This window comes from Falco peregrinus, chromosome 7 (assembly GCF_023634155.1).
Source record: "Falco peregrinus isolate bFalPer1 chromosome 7, bFalPer1.pri, whole genome shotgun sequence".
Classification (NCBI taxonomy): domain Eukaryota; kingdom Metazoa; phylum Chordata; class Aves; order Falconiformes; family Falconidae; genus Falco; species Falco peregrinus.
The window spans coordinates 81,307,054-81,333,090 of NC_073727.1; the positions used below are offsets into that span (position 1 = coordinate 81,307,054).

General features: G+C 38.7%; 1 protein-coding gene across 3 annotated transcripts in view; it reads left to right on the top strand.

Moving 5' to 3' along the window:
- The window catches only part of SENP6 (SUMO specific peptidase 6), a 90,773-nt gene that overhangs the window by 8,080 nt on the left and 56,656 nt on the right, over window positions 1-26,037 (top strand). For 2 of the 3 annotated variants that reach the window (XM_055809915.1, XM_055809917.1), the window contains exons 1-2: window positions 4,143-4,331; window positions 21,308-21,401. In XM_055809915.1, the coding sequence (XP_055665890.1) occupies window positions 4,280-4,331; window positions 21,308-21,401 (146 nt within the window). In that variant the 5' untranslated portion in view covers window positions 4,143-4,279. Of the gene's footprint in view, window positions 1-4,142; window positions 4,332-21,307; window positions 21,402-26,037 lie in introns of those variants that run through there. The other variant, XM_027790747.2, reaches the window with a different exon arrangement.

Consider the following 26,037-nt stretch of genomic DNA (forward strand, 5'->3'; position numbering starts at 1 on the left):
GAACATTTTATATTTGATTTATAATTGGTCATTTCTTCTTCAGTGTGATCCCATGCATACATTTTAAATAATTTTCTTTTATAAAGAGTTTTGCTTTTTCTTGTGATCGTAACTACTCTTCTGCTTAGAGTAGTGATAGGTCACTGATGTAATGGTTCTGGGCTGTGCACCAAATTCTGTTACTTTCTTCTTCTAGAAAAAATGGCCTTCCAGGTGCAGCCCAGACCCTACCAAAAAAAAAAAAAGTTTCCAAAATTAATATCTAATGCTGTGTTGTGGCTAACGATACTAACACACCTCTCAATCACTCTTCTTATATCTATAGATCTCACTTTGATGCTTAATGAGTTGTAATTTTTTTAGCCCAACACAGTTGCTTCATCTCATTTTCCAACAAAAGAACTCGCAGATTTAAAGCAAAACTCTTCTCTTTTGAGTGGTTATAATGTAGTCATGACTAAGACAGTGCAGCAGATATTTAAGCAACAGCCACAGCAATGAATAGTGGGATTTTTATTTTCAAAAGGTTTATTAGAGTAGCAGGAAACCTCATAGGTATTTGTTTACTATAGTTATTCTCCAAGAACACAATATGGCATTTTACAATAGTAGCCTGATCAGATTTAAAAAACAGGTCTCCTTCAAGGAAGGAGTTAAGAAAACATTTTAGACAAAGTCCCGATCTTAGGCGTCCATAGTTACCTACTACCTACTCAACAAGCTGTCTTTGATACCAAAATTTAACAAAAAGCTTTTCCACATCCTGCTGTATCATTCTAAGCCTTAGCACACAGATGAATGGTACTTTTCCATTTAGGAAGGTTCCTGAAGAGTTAACTACAGTATGGAACTATCCTGGAATAATACCAAGTAAAAAATCCCTAAAATTAAAATTAAAACACTAGCTTTAATAGTAAGAACAAGACATTGCAAGCACAGGAAATAAATCTGATTTTGCTTTAAAAATGCACAGAGACAAAACCAGGCATCAGTCATGAGGACAACAACAAAACTGTTGTTTTTTTAACAGAGGACATAGATTGTGCATCACAAATACATTCAAGGAACAGTTCTAAGAACAACAGTGGAAAACAGAGAAAAATATTTCAGCCCATAACCATTATTTTCTGAAAAGTGGGACTGTTAAAAAGCATTGATTTTATAGTATGTAAGAATGAGTTCTTGGGTTGTAAATAACAAAAAATTGTTCAAGGTGCCTATAAATTCCCTGAAATTTCTATACACAATTTATGTAGCAGTAAAGAAAATTAAGTAGCGTACACTACCACAACTACAGAAGCTGCAAAACTGCAATCCCAATTCCATTTTATTCCTTAAGTAAGGAAATAGTGTTTCTATGGAGTAGCCATCCCCATTTTGTTGGCTAACCTTAAAAACCATAGAGGAAACAAGAAATAATCGGAAAGAATCAGAAATACAAAAAGATGTATTTTTTCCATAATTTCAGTACAGAATCATCCAAGCCATATTCATTAATAACAAATTTTTCATTGTGGGAAGAGATGGAAAAATTAGATTTCTAAGGCAGACCAAAAATTCTTCATCATTGCTTAATGAAGTAATCAGCTTTTCACTCTCGAAGTGCTGTGCCAACAGAACTATGCACATGGAAGTGTTTGTAAATTCAAGATCTTAGATTGTGTGAACTACACGTAGTGGGACTAGTCAACTTCTAGTCGCTGCTAAAGGCCAGGAGGGTGATCTAATGCATTTTGTCTCTGGGCTCTTACTCTGAGAATACATTTTGGCCAAGAAGAGAAAGACGACTCAGTAAATTCTGTATCATTTCTCCCAGCAGGAAGGGGAAATTCACATTGATCACTCAGGTACTTCTTATACATGAAGAAAAGCCTCTGGTTTTATGCAAAGTTAAGAGGATGCTTTAAAGGTTTTCTAAGATTTGAGTGTCATCAGTATTGCATTCCCTCACAAATACTTTTCAAATTAAAAAAAACACACTTTTTTTTTTTAAAGAACAGACTACTAATAGAAGCTTAATGAAAAACAAATTAAAAAGAAATCTGACTGCATACTATTCTATTGCACCCTTCAAGAGCTTCAAAATAAAGGAAAAAATAACACTGCAGTGACATGTAAATTTGGGGCAGCTCTTGTTCATCAAAAAGTAAATGTTAAATCAGCAATCAAAAAATCTAAAATCAACCATGCATCTAGATGAATATTGGTAACATCTTCCCTTGTCATTTCTACTTCTGCTTTAAAAGGTATTTTAATCTATACTGTGCCTCAGTTCGCTAAAAATAAGACTATGAAGCCCTATTTGATGCCTTTACTTGACCAACAAAAGCACACTAGCACACTGCCGTGTATCAAACATTTATTCAAATAACTCATAATCATAACTCATAATCCCTAGTTTTTAAAAAATTGTGAAGAATTGGGTAGACCTGAATCAGTCTGGTCTCAACTGTCAACAGGGACTTTTTGTTGTGGATTAATGCTATAACCTATGCAGTAAGCCCTCCATCTAGACAATGCCTTTCTGAGACACAGTAGGCCCTTTTGTGAAAATTAGATTCTAAATTTCCTTTTTTCTGGTTTTATTTGAGTTTTAATATTAGGTTTCTATTAAACATATGGTCTTCTGGTTTCTGTATAATTAGCTTGCACCGATTTTTCCTAAATGTTTCCAGTTAATTTCATTACTAATGAAGCAAAAATATTTTGTCATTCCACTTTCAGAAAAAGCCTTTTTTCTAAGGAGTTTCTGAAGATCGAGATACCTAGGTTTGCCAGTACTGTTCCAGCTTTTGGAATTCTAATTGCTCCTTAGCTCTGGTGGTGTGATGTAGCATTCGGGGATCTGTCTGATGTCCCTTGTGTCTTACCCAAGCTAGCTCTGCACTCTCCTCGGCTTCTTTTTACCTCTTGCTTGTGTAAAAACTGAGCGCTGTCACTTAGAAGTGTTTTTAAACACATTGGTTTATGAATATGGTTGGTGTCAATACAGAAAGTTCGTTAATGAAAGTAACAAATTTAGAAGACTTAGAGGATATTCTTTGTTTTCCTTTATTTTTAATATGCACTGGGTACTTGAATTTACCTAATTTAGGAATTCAATCTACAAATTGTTTAAGGTCAGACATTTTTGGAAGTTCACTTTTCAGGGATTAGTCATTTTAGAAACTAGGTACTTAAGTTAGATATAAAAATTCTCCAATTCTGCAGTACAAGCGGGGTCAGTAGAATTCGATGAAGCAACCTGTCCTAGCAAGGAGTATCTAGTTTTCCCTAACTGGACTGTCATAATTTACTTTCCAGTTTTTAAAGGATGTATGGTTTTGATACTTAGGCTTCACAAGAAAAGGTTTTTGAAATGTAAAACCTTACATGCCAAAACCGGTTTTTTGAAGTCAAATACACCCGAGACCATGACTTGCAATTTCTGTATACTTGGCTTAGCAACGTTGTACATTTTGCAGAATCCCAGTTTTGGATTCAAACACGCCTTTATTAGGCAACAGAAGGATTTTATGTTTTGTAAGAATTTGTAAGGCTTTTGTGGCCTTTTGCCTCAGCGTGAGCGAGGTGAGAGACCGCCGGGCCTCGGCCTTGTACCGTGGCCTCCCGCGCTCCTAAAACTCCATTCATTTTACGCAGGCCGATCCACCTCCTCGCCTCCCCGAGGCTGCTGCCTCCGAGCTGATCAAGGGGGGAGCGGGAGAGCCCGAGGCAGCACCGGGCGCAGCCCTGCTGCGGCCATTTTACCGTCTAGGGGCCGGGGAAGCCGGCAGCCCCCGGTGCCGGTGGCGGCCCGGCCGGGCGGCGGTGCCGGGGGGTCCCGGCAGGGACGAGCCGGTGAGGCTCCGCCGCGCCGTTCACGGCGGAGAGGGGCGGCAGCGCGGCGCGCTCCCTTTCCTCGTCCTCCCCGTGTGCTCGGAGGCGCCTCCGACCGAGTCCCGGCCAGGCCCGTCTGCCCCGCCGGGCGCCATCGGCGGCTGCTGGGCCGTGCCCGGCTGGCAGCCGCTCGGGGGGCTGCCGGCGGCGGACGCGGTGAGGGAGGAGCGGGCGCGCTGCCGCCGCTTCCTCGTGCGGGGCGGCCGGAAGGCAGCGCGGCCCGGGCCGCCGTGCGCGCGGAGTGGGGAGCGGGAGAGGGCCGGGCCTCGGCGGCGCCGCTGCGGGTCACCCAGCCTTCCGCAGTGGGGGTGGGCGGCGGAGCGCGCAGGCCGGGGGAAGGGCCAGGCCCCGCCGCCCCTCTGGGCGATGGAGTGAGGGAGCGCGGCTCGGCAGCAGGAAGATGGCCGGTGGCGGCGGCGGCGGCGGCTGCAGAGACAGCTTGTTTCTGGAAGGTGCGTGCATGGCTGAGAGGGGGGGAATGTGGCCCATGGGCTGCGTTTCCCTTCTGGCAACCAGTAAGGGGCACGGTACAGACTGGGGAACGGGGGAGGCGGGCGTGTGTGTGTGCATCGGGGGGGGGGGGGGGGGGGGGGGGGGAATGGGTCCCCTTTGGGGGACGACGACAATGAGAGGTGGCTTCGTGGTGGGGGAAGGGTGGGTGCTGTAAGGGGTGGTTTCATTTGGTGAAAAGAGACCTGCTTTTGAGGGAGGGCTTAGTGAGGGTGATTTGATTTCTTTTTCTTTTTCTTTCTTTCTTTCTCTCTGTTAATGTTTGGAGGCTTTGGAAGCGCAGTGTTTCCTTTGTAGCGGCGGAGCGCTGGGAGCAGCCTGGGCTTGGTGCAGCAGGGCCGGTTCTGCAGCGGGAGGAACCTTCTCTCGGCGGGGCGGTGGGCTGGTGGGCGGCGGGCAAGGTTAGTGCGAGGTGAGGGGTAGCGAGGGTTGCCGTGCCGCCTCCCCGCCGCACTTCCCTGCCTTCAGCCTGCGCCCAGGCCCCGGCCTAGCGCCTACCCTTTCCCCCCACCGTAAAATGAGTCTCGTCTGCTTCTAAAACGCTCCTTTCAAGGTTTGGGACTGAGGTTAATTTTGGGAGGGGGATCGCGCTTACATTTGTGATACGAAGACTATGGATCTATCAGCTGCCACTGAAAGAAACCTTTAGCGTTTATAAAGCCTCGAATAATCTTTTTGATATATGGGTTTGATGGGTTTTTTTGTCACTGTAAAGGTCTTAATTACAATGCAAAAAGTCTCCTGAAATTCGAATATCATTAACTATTGAGCCTTTATATAGTTTTGCCGAGTAAAAGAAAATCTGCTATTGTAGTCTTGCAAAATTGCTATGAGCACATACCCTGATGACATAGACCAATAATCTGCTAAACTCTGCTACATTACCATGATGATAGTGAAGAAAAAAATCTATGTTAATGAAATAAATTACTCCTCATAAGTAGAGTTTTTCAAGTCGGGGATAAGTTTAGCATTGGAGGTTCTGTAGTACCACTGTTAAACAGAACATGCCTCTTGCAGCTTTTCTCTTGCTGCAGGATGCTGGGTTTTGGTTTTAATTCCTGGATGTTTTGAAGTAGAAGTACTGGGAAGTACTGTGTGAACAAAATACTGCTTGTTGTTTTCAGTGATTAATCTGAAATTCTGATGTTCAGAAACTTTCTAGTTAATACGGGCTGTCACATTACTGCCTTCTGCCTTTTAAAGTGTTTGGTGGTGAAATGCAGACAACTCCATTTTTTCCTGAACTCTTTCCATAGAGCATAGTGAGGTTTGTGCAGACAACTAATAGTGTCAGGGTGATGACTGGTCACTGTCTTCTGTGTGCACCTTGGCTACTTGCTGGTTGGACAGGTGGCTAAGAAAAGACAGGGTTTTTGCTTATGAGAAAGATCTCTTTCCAACAGCAGAACCAGTGTGACACTGGATAGCATCACCATTTGAAGCTTCACTATTCCATGATTGATGAACTGAGTTATCAGCTGGTTTTGTATTTCCCCATTATTTGGGGTTGTGTTAATTTTAGGACTGATGATGTGATGGAAACCCTAAGAGTGTGAGAGTGTGCATGCATGTGTGAAGAATGCCTAATGTGGATGGTGGTGACAAAAAATTTCTGAGGGTGGCCCAAGTTAAAATGGGTTGATAGTACTACAGCAGATCTTGTAAGAGCTGGTAAACTTGGTACTGATTTGAAGCAAAGGAAGAAGGCGGCTTTCAGATATTATTTGAGAGGTTCTTATTAGGGATGTTGGCATTATAGGAAAAGGTAAGGTCATAGAATATATATATCTATCATGTGGGGGTTTTGGCAATCTGTAATTTGGAAATGTACACAATACATTCAATCAATCTAATGATGTTAGAACCACCATTGTTCGAAGGCTAGACAAGGACGAGACTGCCAGACTTGTGAGACAAGTATAACGTGGACAAAAATTGGGATAAAAGTGTATACAGTAGGAAATACGGCAACTTCTATTGCATGAGCCTGGATTTATATCTATAACTTGTTGGTGTGCGTATATTTCATGGGCTCTGTTGAAGTCTGTGTAAGCAACAATTAAAAATTGTTTACTTGATGTTTTTGGAAGCCTTAGGTTAAAGGCTGCTAAGGTGGGGTAGTCCTCTGTCCCTCCCTGCCATCAATGCACTAAACAAATCATGTGCGAAATGGATGTTAGATCTGTCACTAATTGAACTCAGTCTAATGGAAACTGTGTTGTTTAAATATGTACCTGTATCTGTATGTGTGTTGGCATGGTAATGTTGACTATCAGTCAGACTTAAGATGAACATAGTTAACTGAAATTAATTGCGTTTAAGTATGATAGTTGTTCAGAATTTAGGTTTTGATTCCACAGTCCAGTAAGATACTACTTTTTTTCTCAATTAGTGTAACAGATGTTACTATGAAGAAATATGGCTGTCATTCTGCTGCTAAAGTGCTTTTTTAAAATATTTTTATTATTTTATTCTCCAATAAAACCAAAATGGTCTTTCTGAGAGGGTGTTCCTTGGGTGATTTATCTGTTGCCTTTCTGGTAATGCTGTTCTTGAACACCATGATTCATACCCATACATGTTTTTTGTCCAGTTTTGCATATCTAATGTGGCTTCATTTTTTATGTTGTTATGTAGACTGTTTAATGGAAAATGTGAAAAATATGCCTAGAACTATAATGTTTGACTCTTTAAAGCTACATTAGCTATCATTCTGGAGCAATGCCAACACGATATATACACTGGTATGCATAACCTGCATGTTTACTTTTCCTGAAATGTCAGGACTGTTAGATTTTAGAAGTGTGGAAAGTACCTTATTTTTATTATTGAAGCCAGTTTGCAAGTGGAATTAGTAAAACTTTTCGGAATTTACTTTCCTACAGTAAGGTTTCAAAGTTATAAGCAGAATATGCAGAAATTCAAGCTAATTCATACTAACAAAGTAGTCCTGTTGCATAGGAATTCTTTTCAGATTTAGATTAGTAGAGATTTAGTGATTGGAGGTATCCATCCTCAGGAATTCCTGTGTTTTTTTGATTGATAGTTACAGCTAAAGTACAAAGCAATGATAGGCAGATCTGTTTGGATTTAGATTGGGGGATGTTCAGCATGTGGGAATAGAGAGTACTGTTCCTCTGGAGAAAAATTGTGGTAACTCTTGTTATATTGTTTCCTTGGGTAATACTGAGTTGCAAGGAAATTGTAATTTCCCTTTTCCAGCCTTAAATTTAAAGTTTCCCTATGTTTATGCAGTAGACAACAGTCAAACTTTAAAGTATTCCTAATTGCATGTATTTTCAAGAAGAAGAAACATTTTATTCCTTCCTGTTTTCTTTTTTTCAGTCTCCTGATGTCTGAGAACCAATATTGAATTTTCTTTTTGAGGATCTCCTTTCTAAGGAATGTTGCCAGTTTCTACCTTCAGAGCTGCGGAGAGATTTCAGTGCAGTCATGGCAGGAATCTGCTCAATTTTCATTGCATTTTCTTGGTTACAGGTTTCCTGATAATGATAGAGAAAACTATGTGGACTACCCATTATTAGCAGCAGCAGAAGAAACTTGACAGTTATATGCCAGAGGATTGTAGAGACTGCTTTGCTTTTCACTCAGCTCATGTGTTAAGAATTGCCTTCACCAAAGCAAGGGTTGTAGACTTGCACATTTTCTTAAAGGTAGCTAAGGTTCTGGAGTGGTACAGAAACACACAGCATTTGTGTAGACAGAGTTGCCATTTGAAGTGCCATTTGAAGCCTTTCCTGCCTTTTTTTTGTGTGGGGCTTTCCCCCTCCCCCCCCCCTCCCTGCCCCCCCCCCAATCTTTTAATCATATTGAGAAATCTCTGACAGGACTAATACAAATTAGGAGGGCAGACTGGAGTTCATACTCAAATAGAACACTTGAAAATTTTCTACCTGCTCTGACTTCTCTTTATTTTTAATAGTGAAATTTAATTATTAATTGTAATTGTCTCTGAAGCAGTCTCTGACACTTTGTTTATGACATAGTGGAGATATTAGCTTGAAAATGGGGGGATGCTTCAGGTATTATTCACCTTCTTTTGTGTCTTTTTTTTGTCATAATCTAAACTCGTGCTTTGCGCTGTTGAATTGTTGTCAGTCCCATCAATGTCCACGCATGTTTTTTTCCTTTCTTCTTTTTTTCTTGAGAGTGGTTTTCTATCTGAAAGTGGGAAATTTGCGACTCTTTCATAGCTTGCTTATGGCTCCCAGTCCTCTGATCCATTCAGAATGTCTTTCCAGTACTGCGTAAATGCCTTCTCAGACCTTTGTTCAGCTGTCCTTCCCAGTGGTTTTAAGAATAAGAAACCTTCTCGTTGACTTCAGTGACAGATTATTTTCTAAGAGTGAAACCCACTTGTCGAGAACTATTTCTCAGCAGTCAAATTGAAACTATCTTTTTACTGTCTTTTTGTATGTGCCAGCCGAACTTGGGTGAAGGTGGCATGAAGTATTAAAAAGGCAGAATGCTGCTTAAGGCGTGTAGAAAGGTACAAAAAATAAACTTCATTTATCTGCTATTAATGCTCTATAACATTTGTTGTAATGTGCTTGGTAGCATGTTCTAAAACAAGGGCCTGTGTCCAAGTCCTCTACCATATCATCACCACCTTTTAAATTTTGAGATGTGGGATTCTAGGAGCCCAGGCTTATCCTTGGCTTTCTGAATTGAAAAACATATCTGTGCAATTCTGATTTGCTATTATGGAGGCATTTATTATTTGGTAGTTTTTCCTAAGTAGCTGCTGCTATAATAATTTTACACAAAGTGGGACACAGAAGCTTCAGGTGAAAAGAGTAACTGTCTTGTATGGGATGCCTCGTTCATTATTTTCTGGCACCTGGATTTGATAGTAAAGGCACCACTCTTTCCTCACAAAAAGTATAGAAATTCTGGGGTTTAGTCACCCAAAAAATTTTAAATTGGGAGTGTTTCTAAAAGAGATCCTTACTCTCTTCTTTATGTAATTATAAATAGAAAAGTAATAGTAATAACATAAGTAATAATGTCAATATGTGGCTTGATAGCAAGCATAAACCAACATTTTGCAAATGTCATGCTTGCACAGATACTTTTATGATAAGCCTATTTGGGTATTTTAGTCTTTTGCTTCTTGTTTTATGTACAAGGATAAAACATAATGGATTATTTATTGTAATGGTTTCAACAACAACTTTGGCTTTTATTACTGTTGTTTCTGGAAGACTGCATGGATTTTTGTGCAGTATCAGACTTCACCTTTTCTATAGAGTTTTAGCTGTGTTTCTTGAGATAACTGAGATGTGTCAAGGTGTTTTGTGTTGAAGTAAGTCCTATAATCTGAGACTAATTGCCAAACTCATCACTTGTAAATATTACTTTATAAGATTATGAGGGGATTTTGAGTCATCTCTCATCATTTTACCTCTTCCCACTAACAGCTATTAAACCATTCTGTTTGCAGAGGCCTAGAGATCTCACATGTAAATAAATATCTAGAAATTTTGTGAAACTTGCCCACTTCCATAAAACAGAGAAGTCAAAGTTAGTGTCCTTGAAGTGAAGGTTTTAGTATTTCCTCAGCATGGTTTAGTTTGCTGCTAACTGGCTGAACATTCCAGGGTCAGAGCAGCTGGAGGACTTGGTACACAGGACAGTGTATGCTTCCATCTGTGTGTGTGTGTTGCATAAAAGAGTGCAAGATTGTACAAGATAGCTTAAGATCCTGCAGGAGACTGAGAAAAGAAGATAAATAAAAATGCAGCTGTTATGGTGCGGGAGGCTGTAGAGATACAGGGAACATACTCCTTTTTTGGGAAAAAAGGGCAAATGTAATTCTTCTCTTAACTTTGTTGTTCTAAAATGCACTTCCATTGGGGTGTGGGTGAGGCTAAAGCAGATGGGGATTTTTTTTTTTTCTTTTGGCATGTATTTCAGCACCTATTTGGTTTCAATTTGGAGGATTTTTAAGGCAGGCATATTCTAGATTGAAACGGATGTTCTGTGCTTGATTACTTAAAGTGAAGCAAACTAAAGCACTAGTAATAATATTACTAGTCTTATTCATTATATAGCATTAAACCTGCTGGTAATTTTATCTTACACATTTAATTTTTAAAAGCATATGTTCTTAAACTTTCTTTTACTGCATTCGACTGCCTAGCATATGTAGTATTTTTAGGTGAAGCTGATTTCAAGCTGTGGTGAAGTCAAAGTTGGTGTCTTGTGTTGGTCAAGTCAGTCGCCTATGAATGTCATGTTCACAGGAGCAATTGTTACTTCTCTAGCGGGTGCTCTAGCAGCCTGTGTTGATGGATATTGTAATGCAAAAAGAATCACCTGGCAATCTTTTTTTTTTTTTTTTCACTGATCATTCACAAATAGAAGATAATAAATGTTTTTAATCTTGCTGCTGAGGCCACGAAGTTCCATTTCCTTTAGAAAATGTGGAAAATATAACCAGTTCTTAAATAATGGGTTAAAATCAAATGGTGTATTTTTAATCATTAAATCACTGCCTAATTCAGTGACACATGTTTAGGTTGGAAGCTTTTTTGAGAACTAACATGTTGTAAGTAGAGCTTAGTAGTTCATTAGTACATAGACATATTTTTTTATGTTTTTTGATTACTTTCAGTTGAATGTTGTAAAAGTACTGAAAACTTACTTAACTTTGTTGTATGGTGTAGTCTCCCTGCACAAAACTGGGGATTGTGCCAAATGGAATTCAGTCTCTGAATTACAGTCTAGTATAAATCAGAATACAGAATGGCTAATGGTTGGGTACTGTAGCTAACAGGAATGATTAAGAGCAAATAACTTTTGAGAAGGTGTTTTGTTTTTATTTATGGTGTAATGTCTGCTATGAGTTAAAGAAATAGCATTTTGGCAATGCTGCTGTTTGAGTAACTTCTAAATAAATTGTGGAAGGGATTATGCTCTGCTATGAGGATAGTTGGTTATTAAAAGTATTGTAGGAAATGCATGAGTACTGATGTTTTCTAGTTAATTTACACTAGTAATTTGCAGCATGGATATAAAATTTGGAAATAATGCTCTCCAAATAAAATATCCAAAGAATAGTAAAATGATTAAGGTGTGCTGCTATTGTCTTGTACAGATAATGATAAGTTGGGTGTATGAATTCCCTGAAGCCTGGAACTGTGACGTTGCTGCTTTTATCTTACCATGCTCCGACTCCATTTTGGATGCAAAGCTGCATGTCAGCTATTTATTGGTTCTCTTTGCAAGGCTTAAAATTATTAACTGGTTTGAGCATAGGGACTAACAGAATGTTACTGTTTAGAAGGAGTTACACTTTGCAGCTGTGCTGCTTTTAGGCCTCACTACTGCAGGTGGAGGAGAAGGGTCTGCTTCTCTTCCCCCTTTGCCTCCCCCACCCCAGCCTCCCCACCCCCCAGCCCTTGTGGTGGTGTGTCTTGTAATGTCCCCTACCCCTGACACCTACCAGTTTATTGCCAAAGAGATTGAATTTGATGTGTATTGTCTTGCCAGATTGGTGCTTTGCCAAACCTGTTGAATTTGTTTGTTGAAGGGTAAGCAGGCGAGACAGGACAATGGTTTCGAATGGGGAGATCGGACAGACTTTGCATGTGAGAGGAAGAGGACATTTCCCCCTTTCTTCTCTCTCTGGTGAGCTGTTAAGTCAGGTTAAGCTGTAGTACATAACAACTTCAGAATAAATGCTTTTGTATAACAACAGCTTTATTCTGCCCAGGGAAATGCAATTATTTTAAGTAACAGGTTAACTTGTGCACAGAAGAAGTTTATGGTGAAGGCTGGAGACTGGAGGGAGTAAATTAACAGGCTGTGGTTATTCTTCCCAGGTTGGTCAGCAGGCCTTTAAAAAGTTTTTGTTAACGGGGAAGTGCTGTAAGTGCTTCGCGAGGCAAGGAAACATTTCTGAATGTGTCCCCCAGTAATTCCTATGAAAGAATAATTTGGAGTGAAAGACAGTGAATTTGGGATATCTTTGACTGAATCTTGATTATAAACAAAGAACAGTGATGATCTGGAAACTCTTTGCAAAGCCTTCCTGGTTTTCTGTTTGTTCTCAGACCATATAAGCTGGAGCAGAGTCTCTCTGTTTTTTGTTGTTGTTTGGTTGGTTTTGGTTTTTTGGTGGGTTTTTTTGTTTGTTTGTTCTAGGAATGATAAATACCAGTAATATTTTTCTGGTGTGGTACAACATAATACTATATGACATGATTAACATTATGTAATCATAGAAATTTATGTCTGTAAGAAACAGCTGCAAAAATATTTTCATGAGAATGTTTTTATCCATTGCCATACAGTTGTTTCACTTGTACTAAAATTCATTCTACTGATGTATTTTTATTAATGTTGTAGGATATAATGTTGTGTTTGTTTTGCGTGTCCGATTTTTATGGCTCATTTAGCAAAATATGAATATCCTGCTGATGATAGAATTTAATACGACATTCTAACAGAAAGATTATTCAAGTGCCCATTAGATGAGAATTTGAACTATGCAGTAGATGTTAGGTTTCATATTTACAATTGCCCTTGTAATTTCTGAGGCTCTCTTCATTTAGAAACCCTTACTGGAGTCCATTGTAACTTTATTTCTACCGAAGCTCACTGCTCAAGAGGCAATTTAAGGATTCTTTACAATTGGGGATAAACTTTCAAAAGTGAACTTCTGGACTATGCTGGTCCGGGTTATTATAACTGCATAAACCTGGCACCGTGGGGCAGTAAACCTTTAACTGAGATTACTAATTCTGCCATAAGGCAGATGTGTTGTAGCTGACTCTGAATATTTACCCAATGAATACTACCAAAATATATATATATATCTGTTGTTAATGGAGTAAATAATTTCTTTGTCATCTAGCAAAGGCTTTGTTAGATGGCTAAGGCACAGTTTCTTACTTGGAAGAAAGACCGACTGCCCTGTGATAGAAAAAGCTGATAGATCAAGGTAAGCATGAGTTTCATGTTTTGATAAAGGTGGCTGAAACTCATCTCCAGTTGCTGAATGGTCTCTTAAGAAGTTGGGTGTCTTTCGAGTGATATTTCTTGAAAAGTAGGTTCATAACTAGGTGCAGTTAGCAAGCTAGCTTGTATTATTTTGTTATATTAAAAATTAGTTGATTGATAGCACTTCTTCATCTTCAGTACCTTTACAAGTAATTACTGAAATAAATTTTTCTTTTTCCAGGGATGGTAAAGTTATTTTTTCTAGCTTTTTAAAAAGAAAGCCTGCTTAGTGAATTTCAGCATACTGTGGTTTAGTTAGCAGTTGTCAGTGTTCCTTATACTCATTGTTGTTAGGTCTAGTGAAGTCTGATACTTACATTATAAAGATTTCTGTGTTTTTAGTGTAGTAATGTAGTTGTATTACATCATGCCTCACTGCATTGATACTTCTAATTGCAAAGGGAGTTGAAGTATATGATGTATCTAGTGTGAGCAGGAGGCTGTCGTCTGTACTAGTGTTGCATTTCTCCAGTATTCTTTTTTTCAAACAGACATGATTTATGTGATTTTTAACTGTATGTGCATTTGCAGGGTCATTTTCTAACAGCAGTCCACATGTATGGGGCCATACTGTATGGCCGTGCAAGTAATTGTGCCAGCGATTTATGACACAGCCAGGCTTAGTGACAGTCCTACCTGCTACCCCTCCCAGAGACAGTGTGCTCACAGCTTTGCTTGAGTCAACACCTGCACTTCTTTGGCTTCACGGCAAGTTGGCTGAAGGAACGAAATCGGCAGAAAACTAATCCTGTGGGGGGGCAAGTGTTGGTGGAGACGGTCTGTATTACTTTTCAGCCATATCAGCAATCTAATCCAGCTGACTGCTCTCTCATATGGGTATGAAAGCTTGTCAGTGTCACTAAGAATAGGGAAAAATGCAGGTCTTTGGCCTTTACAGAAAGTCAAATGCATTTTTTTCTCACAGCTTAGACTTTAACTAACTCTTTCATCCTCCTTTCATCCTTTCCTTACTCAGAATTGTCTGAGATGGGCCTTTTCCATTTGACCAAATTATTGAGGTTTTATATTGAGGATGTCGTGTGTTTTCTTTGTGTGCTTTTGTTGCTGTCCATTTCAGGTGAATTTTTAACAATTGACAACATCAGAGAAGGGTCTTGCTTTTTTCTGCTTTAACTACATTTTAAGAGTTTCTCCTCCTGTCATATGTTTGCAAGTTATTTTCATGTAGAAGTTATGGAACCTTACTGGACTTTAATTTCTGTATAATTTTATAGAGGGGATAGTATCTATCTGACATCATCCCTGAAAGTTTGCAGGATAAATCCAGAAGTGTTAAATAATAGAAATTGTTTATTTTTTTTTTCCTTTTTTGTATGTAGATACAGTGCTTTATTTCAACCTGATGTTCCAATTATTGCAGCAAACCTGGAAACATTCTCAGAATGTTGGTTGCCTAATTTCCAGGTAGTTGGGCTGGGTTATTAATCTTGTTTTGTATGTGACTGCCTTCCAACACTTCCTAAAAATAGGTTGCCGTTTAGTGCTGTTGCATTGTCAGTTGCACAAGCTTAGACTTTTTTATGAAGATGGATCCCATGGTGCATAACTGTCTAAAATCAGAAGTGTGCAAATCAGATGCATAATATACTGATGCGTAATATACTGTAAGGTTTCCTGCTGTGCTTTGCTTATCTTACAAATTCTTCCAGTGTTCAGACTTCGAGATCATGTGTGATTACTATCATGTACTGATTTGCCATGGAAATCATATTCTGGAATTCTTGGTCATCTTCCTTGAAATGGCTTGTTAGCTTTATATATGTTTTCATACTTTAAGAGTAAACTGGCAGCTCAAAAATTGTCCCTAGCCTATCCTAACTTTTTATCCTCCAGTTTTCTTATCAAATAGGAATATCTTCCCTGTATTATCTTCCCTATAAAACCACTGAAACCTTCTTCTTCCCTTCTGAATTGTTAGTGTATCTCCAGTCTAGCAATAGAGGTCTTATATAAGGAGAGAATTATATATATTCATAATACTAGAGATGAAAAAAATGACTTCTTTGTTTGTTTTTTCCCCCTTTATTATTGGATCCTGGTTTTGATGTTATTTAAATTACGTTACTTGTTTGGAAAGTTTGAGAGGGTGGCAGACTTACTCAGAGAGAGAGAAAAGTGACTGAGGTACATAATTTTGGAAGTGTGTGTGATGGTGGTGCAATTACCTTAGGTGATGCTTCGTACCTGTGAGTAGCCACTGATTTTGCTTGTCTGCTGGTTGTAAGCATGTGGGTTGGAACCTCCTGTCCGAACCAAGCCCAGTTAGCAGGTTGCTCAGGTCTTTGTTCAGTCTCCATGACCTCTCAGGTTAACCTGGTCCACTCCTGAGTACCATCATGATAAAAAATAAATTATTATGTTGAGTTGGAATTTTCTTTGTTCCAGCTTGTGTCCAGTGCTTCTTGTCCTTCTGTTGTGCATTTCTGTGGAGAGTTTAGCTTTATATTCTCTCTTCCTTCCCATCAGGCAGTTGAAGACTCCCCTCCCTGCATCTGAAGGCTGAATAAATCCACTTTTTTTAACCTCTCCTTGTATCTCCTTTGCAGAGGACCCAAAATGAGTGCAGTACTCTGGCTACAGTTTCATACGGAGGGAAGGAGTCACTTCTCCTGACTGCTGTCTAAACTTTTCTAGTATGTCATGTTGGCCTTCCTTGCCATGTGGGTTCACTGCTGACCCATGGTCAATTTGCTGTCCATTAGCACCCCCGCATCCTCTGCTTCCTAGCCAGTTGTCCTCCAGGCTGCACTGCTGCATTGGGGTTGTTTGGTACCAGGTGTAGGACTTCACATTTGCTTTTGAACTTCATAAGGTTTTTGTCAGCCTGTTTCTCCAGCCTGTCAGGTCCTTCTGAATAGCAGCCCTGGCTTCCAGTGTATTAACTGCTTCCCCCAGTTTGGTATCACCTGCAAACTTGCTGAGTGCCATTGGTCCCAGCATCCACATTATTAACAAAGACATTAAATGGTATTGGGTGCAGTACTGATGGCTGAGGGGTGCTAGCAGCTGGATTTGTACTGGTAGTCATCATCCTTTGACCCGAATGGTCCAGCTGGTTTTCTTCTCACCTTCTCATTCATTCACTCAGTCTGTGTCTCTCTAGTCTGGCTGTAAGGGCCCTGTGGAAAACCAACACCTGTTCTCTTCTTACCTACACAGCCAGCCATCTAACTGTAGAATGCAGTTAGGTTAGTTGGCCACAATTTGCCCTTGGTAAATCCATGCTGGCTGTTCTCTTTCTTGTCGTCATGTAGCTGTGAATGGATTTCTGGAAGATTTGATCCATAACCTTAATGGCGTTGAGGTGAAGCAGACTAGACTGCAGTTCACCAGATCATCCTTGTTGCTCATCTTGAAGATGTGCGATGTTTTTCCAGTCATTGGGAACATCTCTTACGCAGTGACCTTTCAGAGATAATGTAGAAGGGCCTAACAGTGGCATTAGCAAACTTCCTCAATACCATCAGGTACCTCCTGTCTGATGCAGTGGACTTCTGCATGTACAGCTGGTTTAAGTGTTCCTTAAGCCTATCTTTCTTGACAATGGGTGATGTTGCATTCCCACAGATTCTGTTGGTAGGGTTAGGGAACTGGGACGTCTTGAGAGCAGAACTTAACTGAAATATGGAGTGGTAAAAAAAACCCAACCCAAACAACCCAAGTTTTTCAGCTTTTCCAGTGTCCCTTGTCACTAGGTTCCTGTCTCAGTGAGCCATGGGCCCGTGTTTTCTGTTGCATTCCTTTTGCTGCTAATATAAATAAAGAAGCCCTCTTGAAATACTTCTGCATTGTTTTCTGATGCTGTCACAAGGGCAGAATCCTTGGGTGATACCTCTACATCTCTGTTGGGAGAATCAGTAGAAAAGGTCAAGAAACACTAGTTGTCCATTGTGTGGTTACCACTGCTATCTTAGCAGAAAAACTTTCAAAGACATTGCAAAGAAAATGTTGTAACGTATTTCAAAGCTCTGTCCTCCTTTTATCCTCCTCTGTTACTCCTTGTTAATCCTTAGAAAATGTTAAACACAGTTTGGCAAATGATAAAACTTAGACAGTTCTGTTCATTCTGCGTGATACTCTGCACTGTACGTAACCCAACGTGTATGAAAGTCCTGACGAAAAAAACCAGTCATTTATCAGAATATGCAGATGATTTTCCATCTTTGAACTACAGAGCCCTTAAATGCTTCTACTTTGCAAAGCATTTGCAAAGCACTCCTTTTCCCAGGAGTGGATGCTCTGTATTTATCGTTGTTTTTCTGTTGATACTACATTCTTGAAAGGGTGGGGTATTTTGTTAGCCATTTGAGAAATTAAATTGCCTTCATGTGTGAAAGAACATCCATACTTTGCATCTGTTACACTGGTATCATAGAACTTTACTACTGAAATCCTTGTTTCATTGAGTATCTCACAATCAGTTTATTATTACTGCCTATTATTGGATGTAGTTTTGACAGGTATTTTGCATCTACAGCTAATTTAGGGAGAGGAAAGTTTAAGCGTCTTCTAAGCAATAGATCTCTAAGTCTATACCTATAAATGTAGGTTAGGCTATGGTTCCATGCACATTCCTTTGGAATCCTTAGTGCTAAAATGATCACCGTTCCCGGATGCCCCTTACCTCTGCTGTACTGTCACAACTGCTGTGATAGTGTGGTTGAACAGAGGAGGGAACTGATATGGTTTAAAAAAAAAACCCAAACCCTCAAATTTCCCCCTGCCCCACTGCTCAAGGTATTTTTTCCTGAATTAGTTTCCTTCCCCAAGTTTGCTCTCAGTGAAGAAACAGCTGCGCTGACATACACAGGATGCAAGACAGGAGAAGAACGCCCAAGTTATAGGAAATGTGAGGGGTGTGTAAACCTGTCCATGTAGTGCTGCTTCACAGTGTGAAAATGCAACCTTACTGTAGTCACACAGTTGATGTACTAGAGCTGATGGTATCAGAGCTGGAAGATAAAGAGCTGTTTTGCATAGAAGCCTGTCTGAAAGAATAATGAAGCAGTGGGGAAGGTAAAACAATTAAAAAAACATTTCTGTGTCAGATTTTTATGAGTACTTGTATCCTCTTAACAATATATGTGATGACTCTAGATGAACGACAGATTTGAAAGCTTATAAGCATTCTTTTTAATTTACTTAGAGTCTGGATGAAGGCAATGATTCTGAGCACACAATTTGAATTTGTGTGAATGCTGCAGTATCTGATAAGTTGGTTGCAGTTATGGTGGTCTAAGCATTTGTAAGATGAGGCTTGTATTATTTCTTTACCAGTGTAACTGGGGGGAAAAAATGTGAACTTAAGGTCCTCCTGGAAAAATACATTGGTCCCAAAGCAAACCTTTGATTTAGGTTTCATGTTCAGAATGGTTCTGAGACACACAGAAAAAGATGTGATCTCAGCAGATGCAAGACTTGTAAAAGCTTCTGTGTGTTGTAGTAGAAACAGTCTCTGCTGCTGTATTCCAGGTGTGGTAGGGAGTTCTGGCAATGCTGTGATACATCTGAAAAAGTTGCTTTCCTAGAAAAGTTCTTTGTGTGGCCAGTAAATGCATCTGGCTGGCATCTGTGGTAGGTTGACCTTGGCTAGTCACTGGGTGCCGACCAAACTGCTTCACTCCCCCTCCTCAACCAGACAGGGGAGAGAAAATACTAAAGGGTCGTGGGTTGAGATAGGGACGGAGAGATCACTTACTAGGTACCATCATGGGCAAAACAGACTCAACCTGGGGAAAATTAATTTAATTTATTACTAATCAAATCAGAGTAGGATAATGAGAAATAAACCCAAATCTTAAAACACTTCACCCCCACCCCCTGCTGCTCCCCCTCCTTCTTCTCTGACCTTGGTGTCTGCAGAGTTGTGTCTCTCACGTATCCTAACTTCTCTGTTCTGGCTGCTGTTGCACAGCAGTTTTCCCTCCTTCTTAACTGTTACCACAGAGGCGGCACCCCTGTTAATTGGTGTGCTTGGCCTTGGCCAATGGCCTTGGGCTTGGAGCCGGCTAGAAGTGCCTCTGTACAACATGGGGGCAGGTTCTGCCATCTTCTCACAGAAGACACCCCTGCACCCCCCTGCCTCTCACCCCCCATCAAAATCTTGGCATACAAACCCAATACAGGTTTACATCCAAAACAATAAAGAAACAGGTGTGTTTTTCTGGTCAGCTGTAATGTAGATTCATATGAAATGATTTGCCTTACAGCACAAGGTACAAGACATGCAAAAAAATTTTCTAAGATGGTATCTTCTGTTGGATACTAGCATTTTACTAAATACTGTATATGTAACTCCTCATTTCAGTGTTTTAGGCAGAATTTTAAAGGATTTTTTTTTCCCCAAGTGCACAACTTTGTTCTTGTTTCATGGAGGTTCACTGTGAACTTTTTTTCCTCCCATTTAGGGATTCCTCAACCACACTGTTGAATGATAGAAATTCCTGCTAAAGGAGTTTACAAAACAGTGTCCACACACACTAACCTGAAGGTGTTAAACTGCTTTCTGCCATTCTTCTTATAAGCATGCTTTTTAAAATCTGAAGCTTGTTAATTGGGTTTTACACAAAAAGATAATGCTTGGAAAAAGGATGACAGTGAAGAATACAGCAGAGATCTATGTCATCATGAATGAATGTGGAAGGATTGCTTAATACTGTCTTCCAAAGTGCAAGAATTGGAGGAATAGAGTACTAAGTAGGAGCAAAAGATGCCAAATTGACTCAGGACAAGGAAAAGGAGATACTTACTCATGTAATACATAAACAAGCTGATGTACTATCAGCTGCAAGATGCTGTTGATTCTGTAAAGTAGGCTTGATGAAAAAAGCAAGCGGGGAGAAGAAAAAGGCTAGCAAAGGCAGCTAAACACAAAAATATCACCCGTGGCTGGTGGATATGGGGGAAATCCTCAGTAGTTGCAAGCAACTGGAAGTAGAGGTTGAATATGCAATAAATATTTGTGTGTGCAGTGTATATACTTTACCCTAGACATCTGTTGTTGGCTGTGATTTTTTTTTTCTTTTCTATCAAAACAGAGAGTTGCATTCATTATTTCTATATGCATTTAGAACTACGTAGAGAAAAACATAGTAAGAAAAGACACATTTAAATTATAATCAAGTCAAAGCTGCTGCATGGTTTGTCATACGGAATTTGTGTGAGACAGCTCTTACTCATGGTAATTAGGGCCTGGGGTGAACAGTGCCTTAATTGCTGTCTCCATGCTCTGGACCTCCTTCACTGAAGAATACTCCCATGCCATCATATTATATGAAAATCTCTATACTGTTGGATATGGCAGTAGATAAATCTGAAATTTGATATAGTGTGAGTGTTTGCAGAGTTTTCAGATTTTTACTTAGTTGATGCTAACGCTGAAATTTCAGTTACCATCATATGTTAATTTGGGTCAGTGTCAGATGTTGAATTTAAAAAAAAAGTGTATTATGTTGCAATTGTACTTGGGGTTCAAAACTGTTGCTTTTTTATGAAAAAATTTAAATAGTGCTTGGGTATTAAACATTTAAATAATAAACTTTAAGGCCCTTTCTGCATGTGGCATATAGTTCATATCGGAGAAGGAACCTTTAACTTACAGGTGTCAGTAAAACTACCTCGTGTCATTTTTAATAGCTTGCTAACTTGTTGCATTAGTAATCAAGATGTGGACAGATACTCACCTGTATTTAGGAAAATGAGTCACCACTGCATTGATGAACTTATTTTGTTAAGTGATAGTTAAACACTGACCGCAAAAATGTAAATGCTCGGGGGAAAATATATGCATCTGTTTTATTACTCTACTTTGTGTTGATTAATAATTCGGGTTGAAATCAAGACTTTTCTTCACTTGTTCTCCTTTCAGCTTTGGATAGATCACAGTCCAAGAGAGATGGAGGTTTTAAAAATAATTGGAGCTTTGATCATGCAGAAGAAAGTGAAGGAGATGCAGAGAAAGAGTAAGGATGCTTTCATCTAGGCTATTGAAAATATAAGTGTCTATTTATAAATAAATACTTTTTTGTAATTTATTAATAAGAAACTATATAATATCTTAAAAATTCCAGTGATTAAGAAAAAATATTTCAAAGAAGTTAATATTTTAAATAGTATTGCCGTATAAAAGTGTGTTATAATGTAAATTTAATTGTGAACATGGGGCTTAAGAGGGCACAATGCATTTCAAGTGTTGCAGTTGTCTTTGGAGCTATGTTGTAAGTCTGAGGGATACAGACAAGAAATATACCGACTGCAAAGTAAGGAAATGGTAAGGTACGGTATCCAAGCAGCTTCAGCTTCTCCTTTAGTGGCGATACTACCCAGTACTTCACAATTACGATTAAGGTACTTCGGTAGCTGTAGGCCTGCATCGAGTTAAACTGAGCTTAGTAGACTATAGGGTTTACTCCCTTGTGCTTATCTCACTGGCTAGAGTTAAGTCTGCTTTTGTTCCCTGATCATTTGTTTCTTTACTTAGTATGTTTTGGATTTTGACTAAAACTTAAACCCTGTATGTGTAGTTTGAATACTTAACTTTGTCCTTGTGACATTTTATTGTTACTAATAGTAACAATAGTTTTCTCAATGTTAATGTATTTATTTCCAAAAAGACTAATGAATTGTTGAAAAAAAAGCAAGTTTCATGCATGAGGAATGACTGTTAGGTTTATTCGTTGGTTTAAAATATTTGGAGAGTAGGACCTGCAAGTTTAAAAAGGATACTATGGGTCTTGTAAAGAGGAACCGAATCCTGTGGTGAAGTACAAAAATAGTTCTTATATGAATTTGTATCTTGTAATAGACAAATATTGTGCATTGGAGGGAGGTGGGAAGGTAGACACACAACCACTTATGCTGCAGCAACATGCTATGCTGTAATCTTAGAAAAACATTAAGAAATGTGATGTTCTAGTTGTTAAAAAATTAGTTCAGTTAAGTGTGAGGTAAGCATTAAGAGCTTTTGTCAGAACAGAACTGAATCAAGTTAAAACCGCTTTTTAAGTGGTTGTCAAACTAAGGGCATTTTATTTTTATTGAGTTAACTTGGGGTTTTTTCTTAGCAATCTTACATCCATTTCTGGTGCGCAGTAATATATTTTAAGTGTAGTGGCAGTACATGCAGTACCGTTAGTATTTGCATTTTACTTGTCTTCAGAAATAAAAGTAACGCACATTTTTAAGCAAAGCAGCTTTTTTTTTTTAGTAATTTACTGCTGTTTTCCATCTGTCTCCAGCTGATGTTGAATTAACAGAGAATAAAATGTGTAGTGTAGTGATCCTAAAGAAAATTTGAAAAACTGATTGTGCAACATGTTTTGTGTAATTGTATCTGATTCTAAGATGGTATTTCAGAGTGATTTTTCATTCCGTTCAAATATTCTGTACAATAAACAGTTTCTCCCGTAGCCAGTATTGAGACTTTATTACCTGCTCACATCAGTAATTCATTTTTATACCTGTGAATTATGCAGAATCTTATCTGAAAGTATAGATAAAAGAGTAGTTGAAAATTGATTGAAACTGGAGATCCTGTGTTTTTTGCTTACCTATCATCTGATACCATTTAAGGCAACTTCTCACTCTGAACAGCTATACATTTTAAGCTGCCCACATACCTACTTCTGGTAACAGCTGGCATTTTGTCTTAATGGCATTGTAAGCTTTGAGCATTTTGAAGTAATCTGTGTATTTTGCTTTTCTGATAAGTTTTTACTTTGTATAACAAAATACTGACAGAAGGGAATTTTATAAAACAAATTATTTGACAGTAAATTGGCCTTTTCTTTCTAAATTTGCTTTATCCTTAACATTTCAAAGATCAGCAGCTTCAGTTCATAGAATTGTTCCAGCATAGATCTTTGTGTCCCCTCGATATTTTGATTATACTATGCAATAAATCTGTGTTATGGCAGTTTGTAAAAATTGTCATTCGCTATGGTATGCTGATACTTACTAACAATGCTTGTAATTTACTGCATTTCTGTGTGGAGAAAGCCGTAAATCTGAACTGAGCATCTGGATGCATCTCATGCTTGTTGGTGAGGTGCAAGCATTTTGCTGTCTGACCTTATCATAGCTTTTTGCCGCCTTAATGGCAGATACATAGTAAGTTTATTTTGAACTGGCCTAAGAATAACATTCCAGCACTTAAAGGTGTGGCTGTGTTCTTGTATTACCCCAGGAGACATGTGCTACTGTCATTGGTCAATACTGGATCTACTGGGATTATCTTTCCTCAGTGAGATGAACACAAAATACATGGCTAATGACCTCCTGCCAAAGCAATTTTTAGAATAAGTAGATTATGTAGATTATATTAAAAGAAGTGTGTTGTTTAACTTATTTGGGGAATTAGATGGGCTGTGTGTTAATGGTAAAGTGTCAAGGAATGAACACAAAAAGAGTAAAGAACTTTCATAAACCAAAGATTTGGAAAAATTAATGATCACCTAACACAATATTTACATTTTTGAACTCTGTTAGAGTTGATACTTAGCATGGAACTAGTTATGGAAATTCAAAATGGTAATTGACAAGTACCTTATCCCAAAGTAAATGCCTACAGATATCTTACATCCACTTTAGAGAGTGAAAGTAACAATTCTGATGATTTGATCAAGATTTGATCTACTCAGGATCACAGTCAAGATGATACCAAGTGACTTGAAGCTCTTCTTGCTTTGCAGAACAATAAGGAAAAAAAGACCAGTTGGTCAGTTGAACACACTGAAACTCGTGTAGACCATGGTTGGTGATGGAATTTAGTTATGTAGCAGAAGACACGAAGGGACGGCAGACTTATGCAAATGTGGTCAAAGTAATAATTAAATTGATTTCTGGATTTGACATGTTATAAGAAGCTTTCTAGTTTTACAGATGATTTTGAAGTGTCTTGGATAATTTATGTTTTACTCTTTTCCAATATCTGCATAAATGTTTTTGAAATATGTCTTGATATGTCCCATAGTGGTTTTGTAAACGGATGGGCCTGGTTTTCTCTTGGCTGTCATATGGGTTAATGGTCCAGACTTGGGCCTTCCGCTGAGATTTGTTCAATAATAGCCTTATAAAAAAATTGAATACAAATAAATGGGTCTGTCTAATTTATTTGCACTGTGATATCCTTTCTTAACTAACATTTTATTTCATAAAGTTTGAATTTTTTTTCCTTTTATTTAGGGGGATAAAGTGCTTGTTTCTTTGTGTTCCTGACTGGAAAAGCAATGATACTTTTTTATTATTTTTGTTTAGCTTTTTTCTGATAATTTTTTCCTTTTTATTCCTTTCTCAACCCCCCCCCCCCCCCCCCCCCCCCCATATTTATATAGGTGTTTTATACTTCTTTTAGACATTGGATTATTTGAATTATTTTTGAATTTTATTGGATTATTTGGATATTAGGAAAATTTCTTCTCTTCAAGTGTGGTCAAGCTTTGGAACAGGCTGCCCAGGGAGGTGGTAGAATTACCGTCACTGAAGGTGTTTAAAAAAACATGTAGATGCGCTGCTTTAGCAGCATGGTTTAGTGATGGACTTGGCAGTCCTGAGTTAATGTTGGACTTGATGATCTCAAAGATCTTTTCCAACCTAAATATTAGATGATTCTATGATCCTGTGATTCTTTTGTGACCCTGTTAGTAGGGCACTATAGCCTTTAAATTAATAAACTTTTTGTTCAGAACCTCAGTTCTTATTTTTTAGCAGTTTCAGTTAAGGTTAGTTTTAATGGGATGGCATTGTGCATAAGTTGAATTATACCACTACTTCTCCTGTGCCTCTGATATGAGGACTTTGTTTAATGTAATTTAAAATAAAGAATGTACACAGTGTGCTGTGAGGGGAAAATATGTAAGAGTTTTCAGAAAGAAATTCCAGTTTATATTTGAAATGTGACTGGATCAATTGGTAGTTCATAGAAATATTGCAGCTTATTGGAGTGTAACCTCAGTGATCAACAGAGGTTTAAAGTTTGGGTTGCTTGTAGATGGCAGTAAAACATTGTGTCTTAAACTGAGTTATCTAACCAGGTATTGCATAGTGCTTAATGTTTTAAAACATCAAACAGATGGTAAGTGATGAGAGATGGGTAAGTAGAATATTTTTTTTTTTCTTGTTCAATACTTAAATTTGGATGCGTAGTTGTGAACTCCCCTTTGGAAATAACTCTGTTTACCTAAAATACTTCTGTCTGTCCCCCCCCCGTCCCCCGTCCCCCCCCCCCATTTTAGTAAAGGCTTAATTTTCTTTTGCTATTTTTAGGTTTTTGTTATTTATTGAATATTTAGTTATTAATTGAAAATTATTGAATTACTGAAAATACATGATTTTCAATATTTTTACTGAAAATTATTGAAAAGCTAGGAATTATTGTTCTAATGTGAAAATCTCTCTCATTCTTTGGCTAAAAGCAACAAAGTGTGGAAGTTTGCCTCCTCCCAGCAAGACCACTGAGGTTTCATTCCAGTAGTCTTAAACCTGTTACTGTCTGATATGTGGGAGTGCTGTATAGTGTCAGGGTTTTTTTTCACTGTATAAATTGCATCTTTTAAGCAGGCAACTATAAGTATGTGGTACATGAGCAAATAGACATTACTC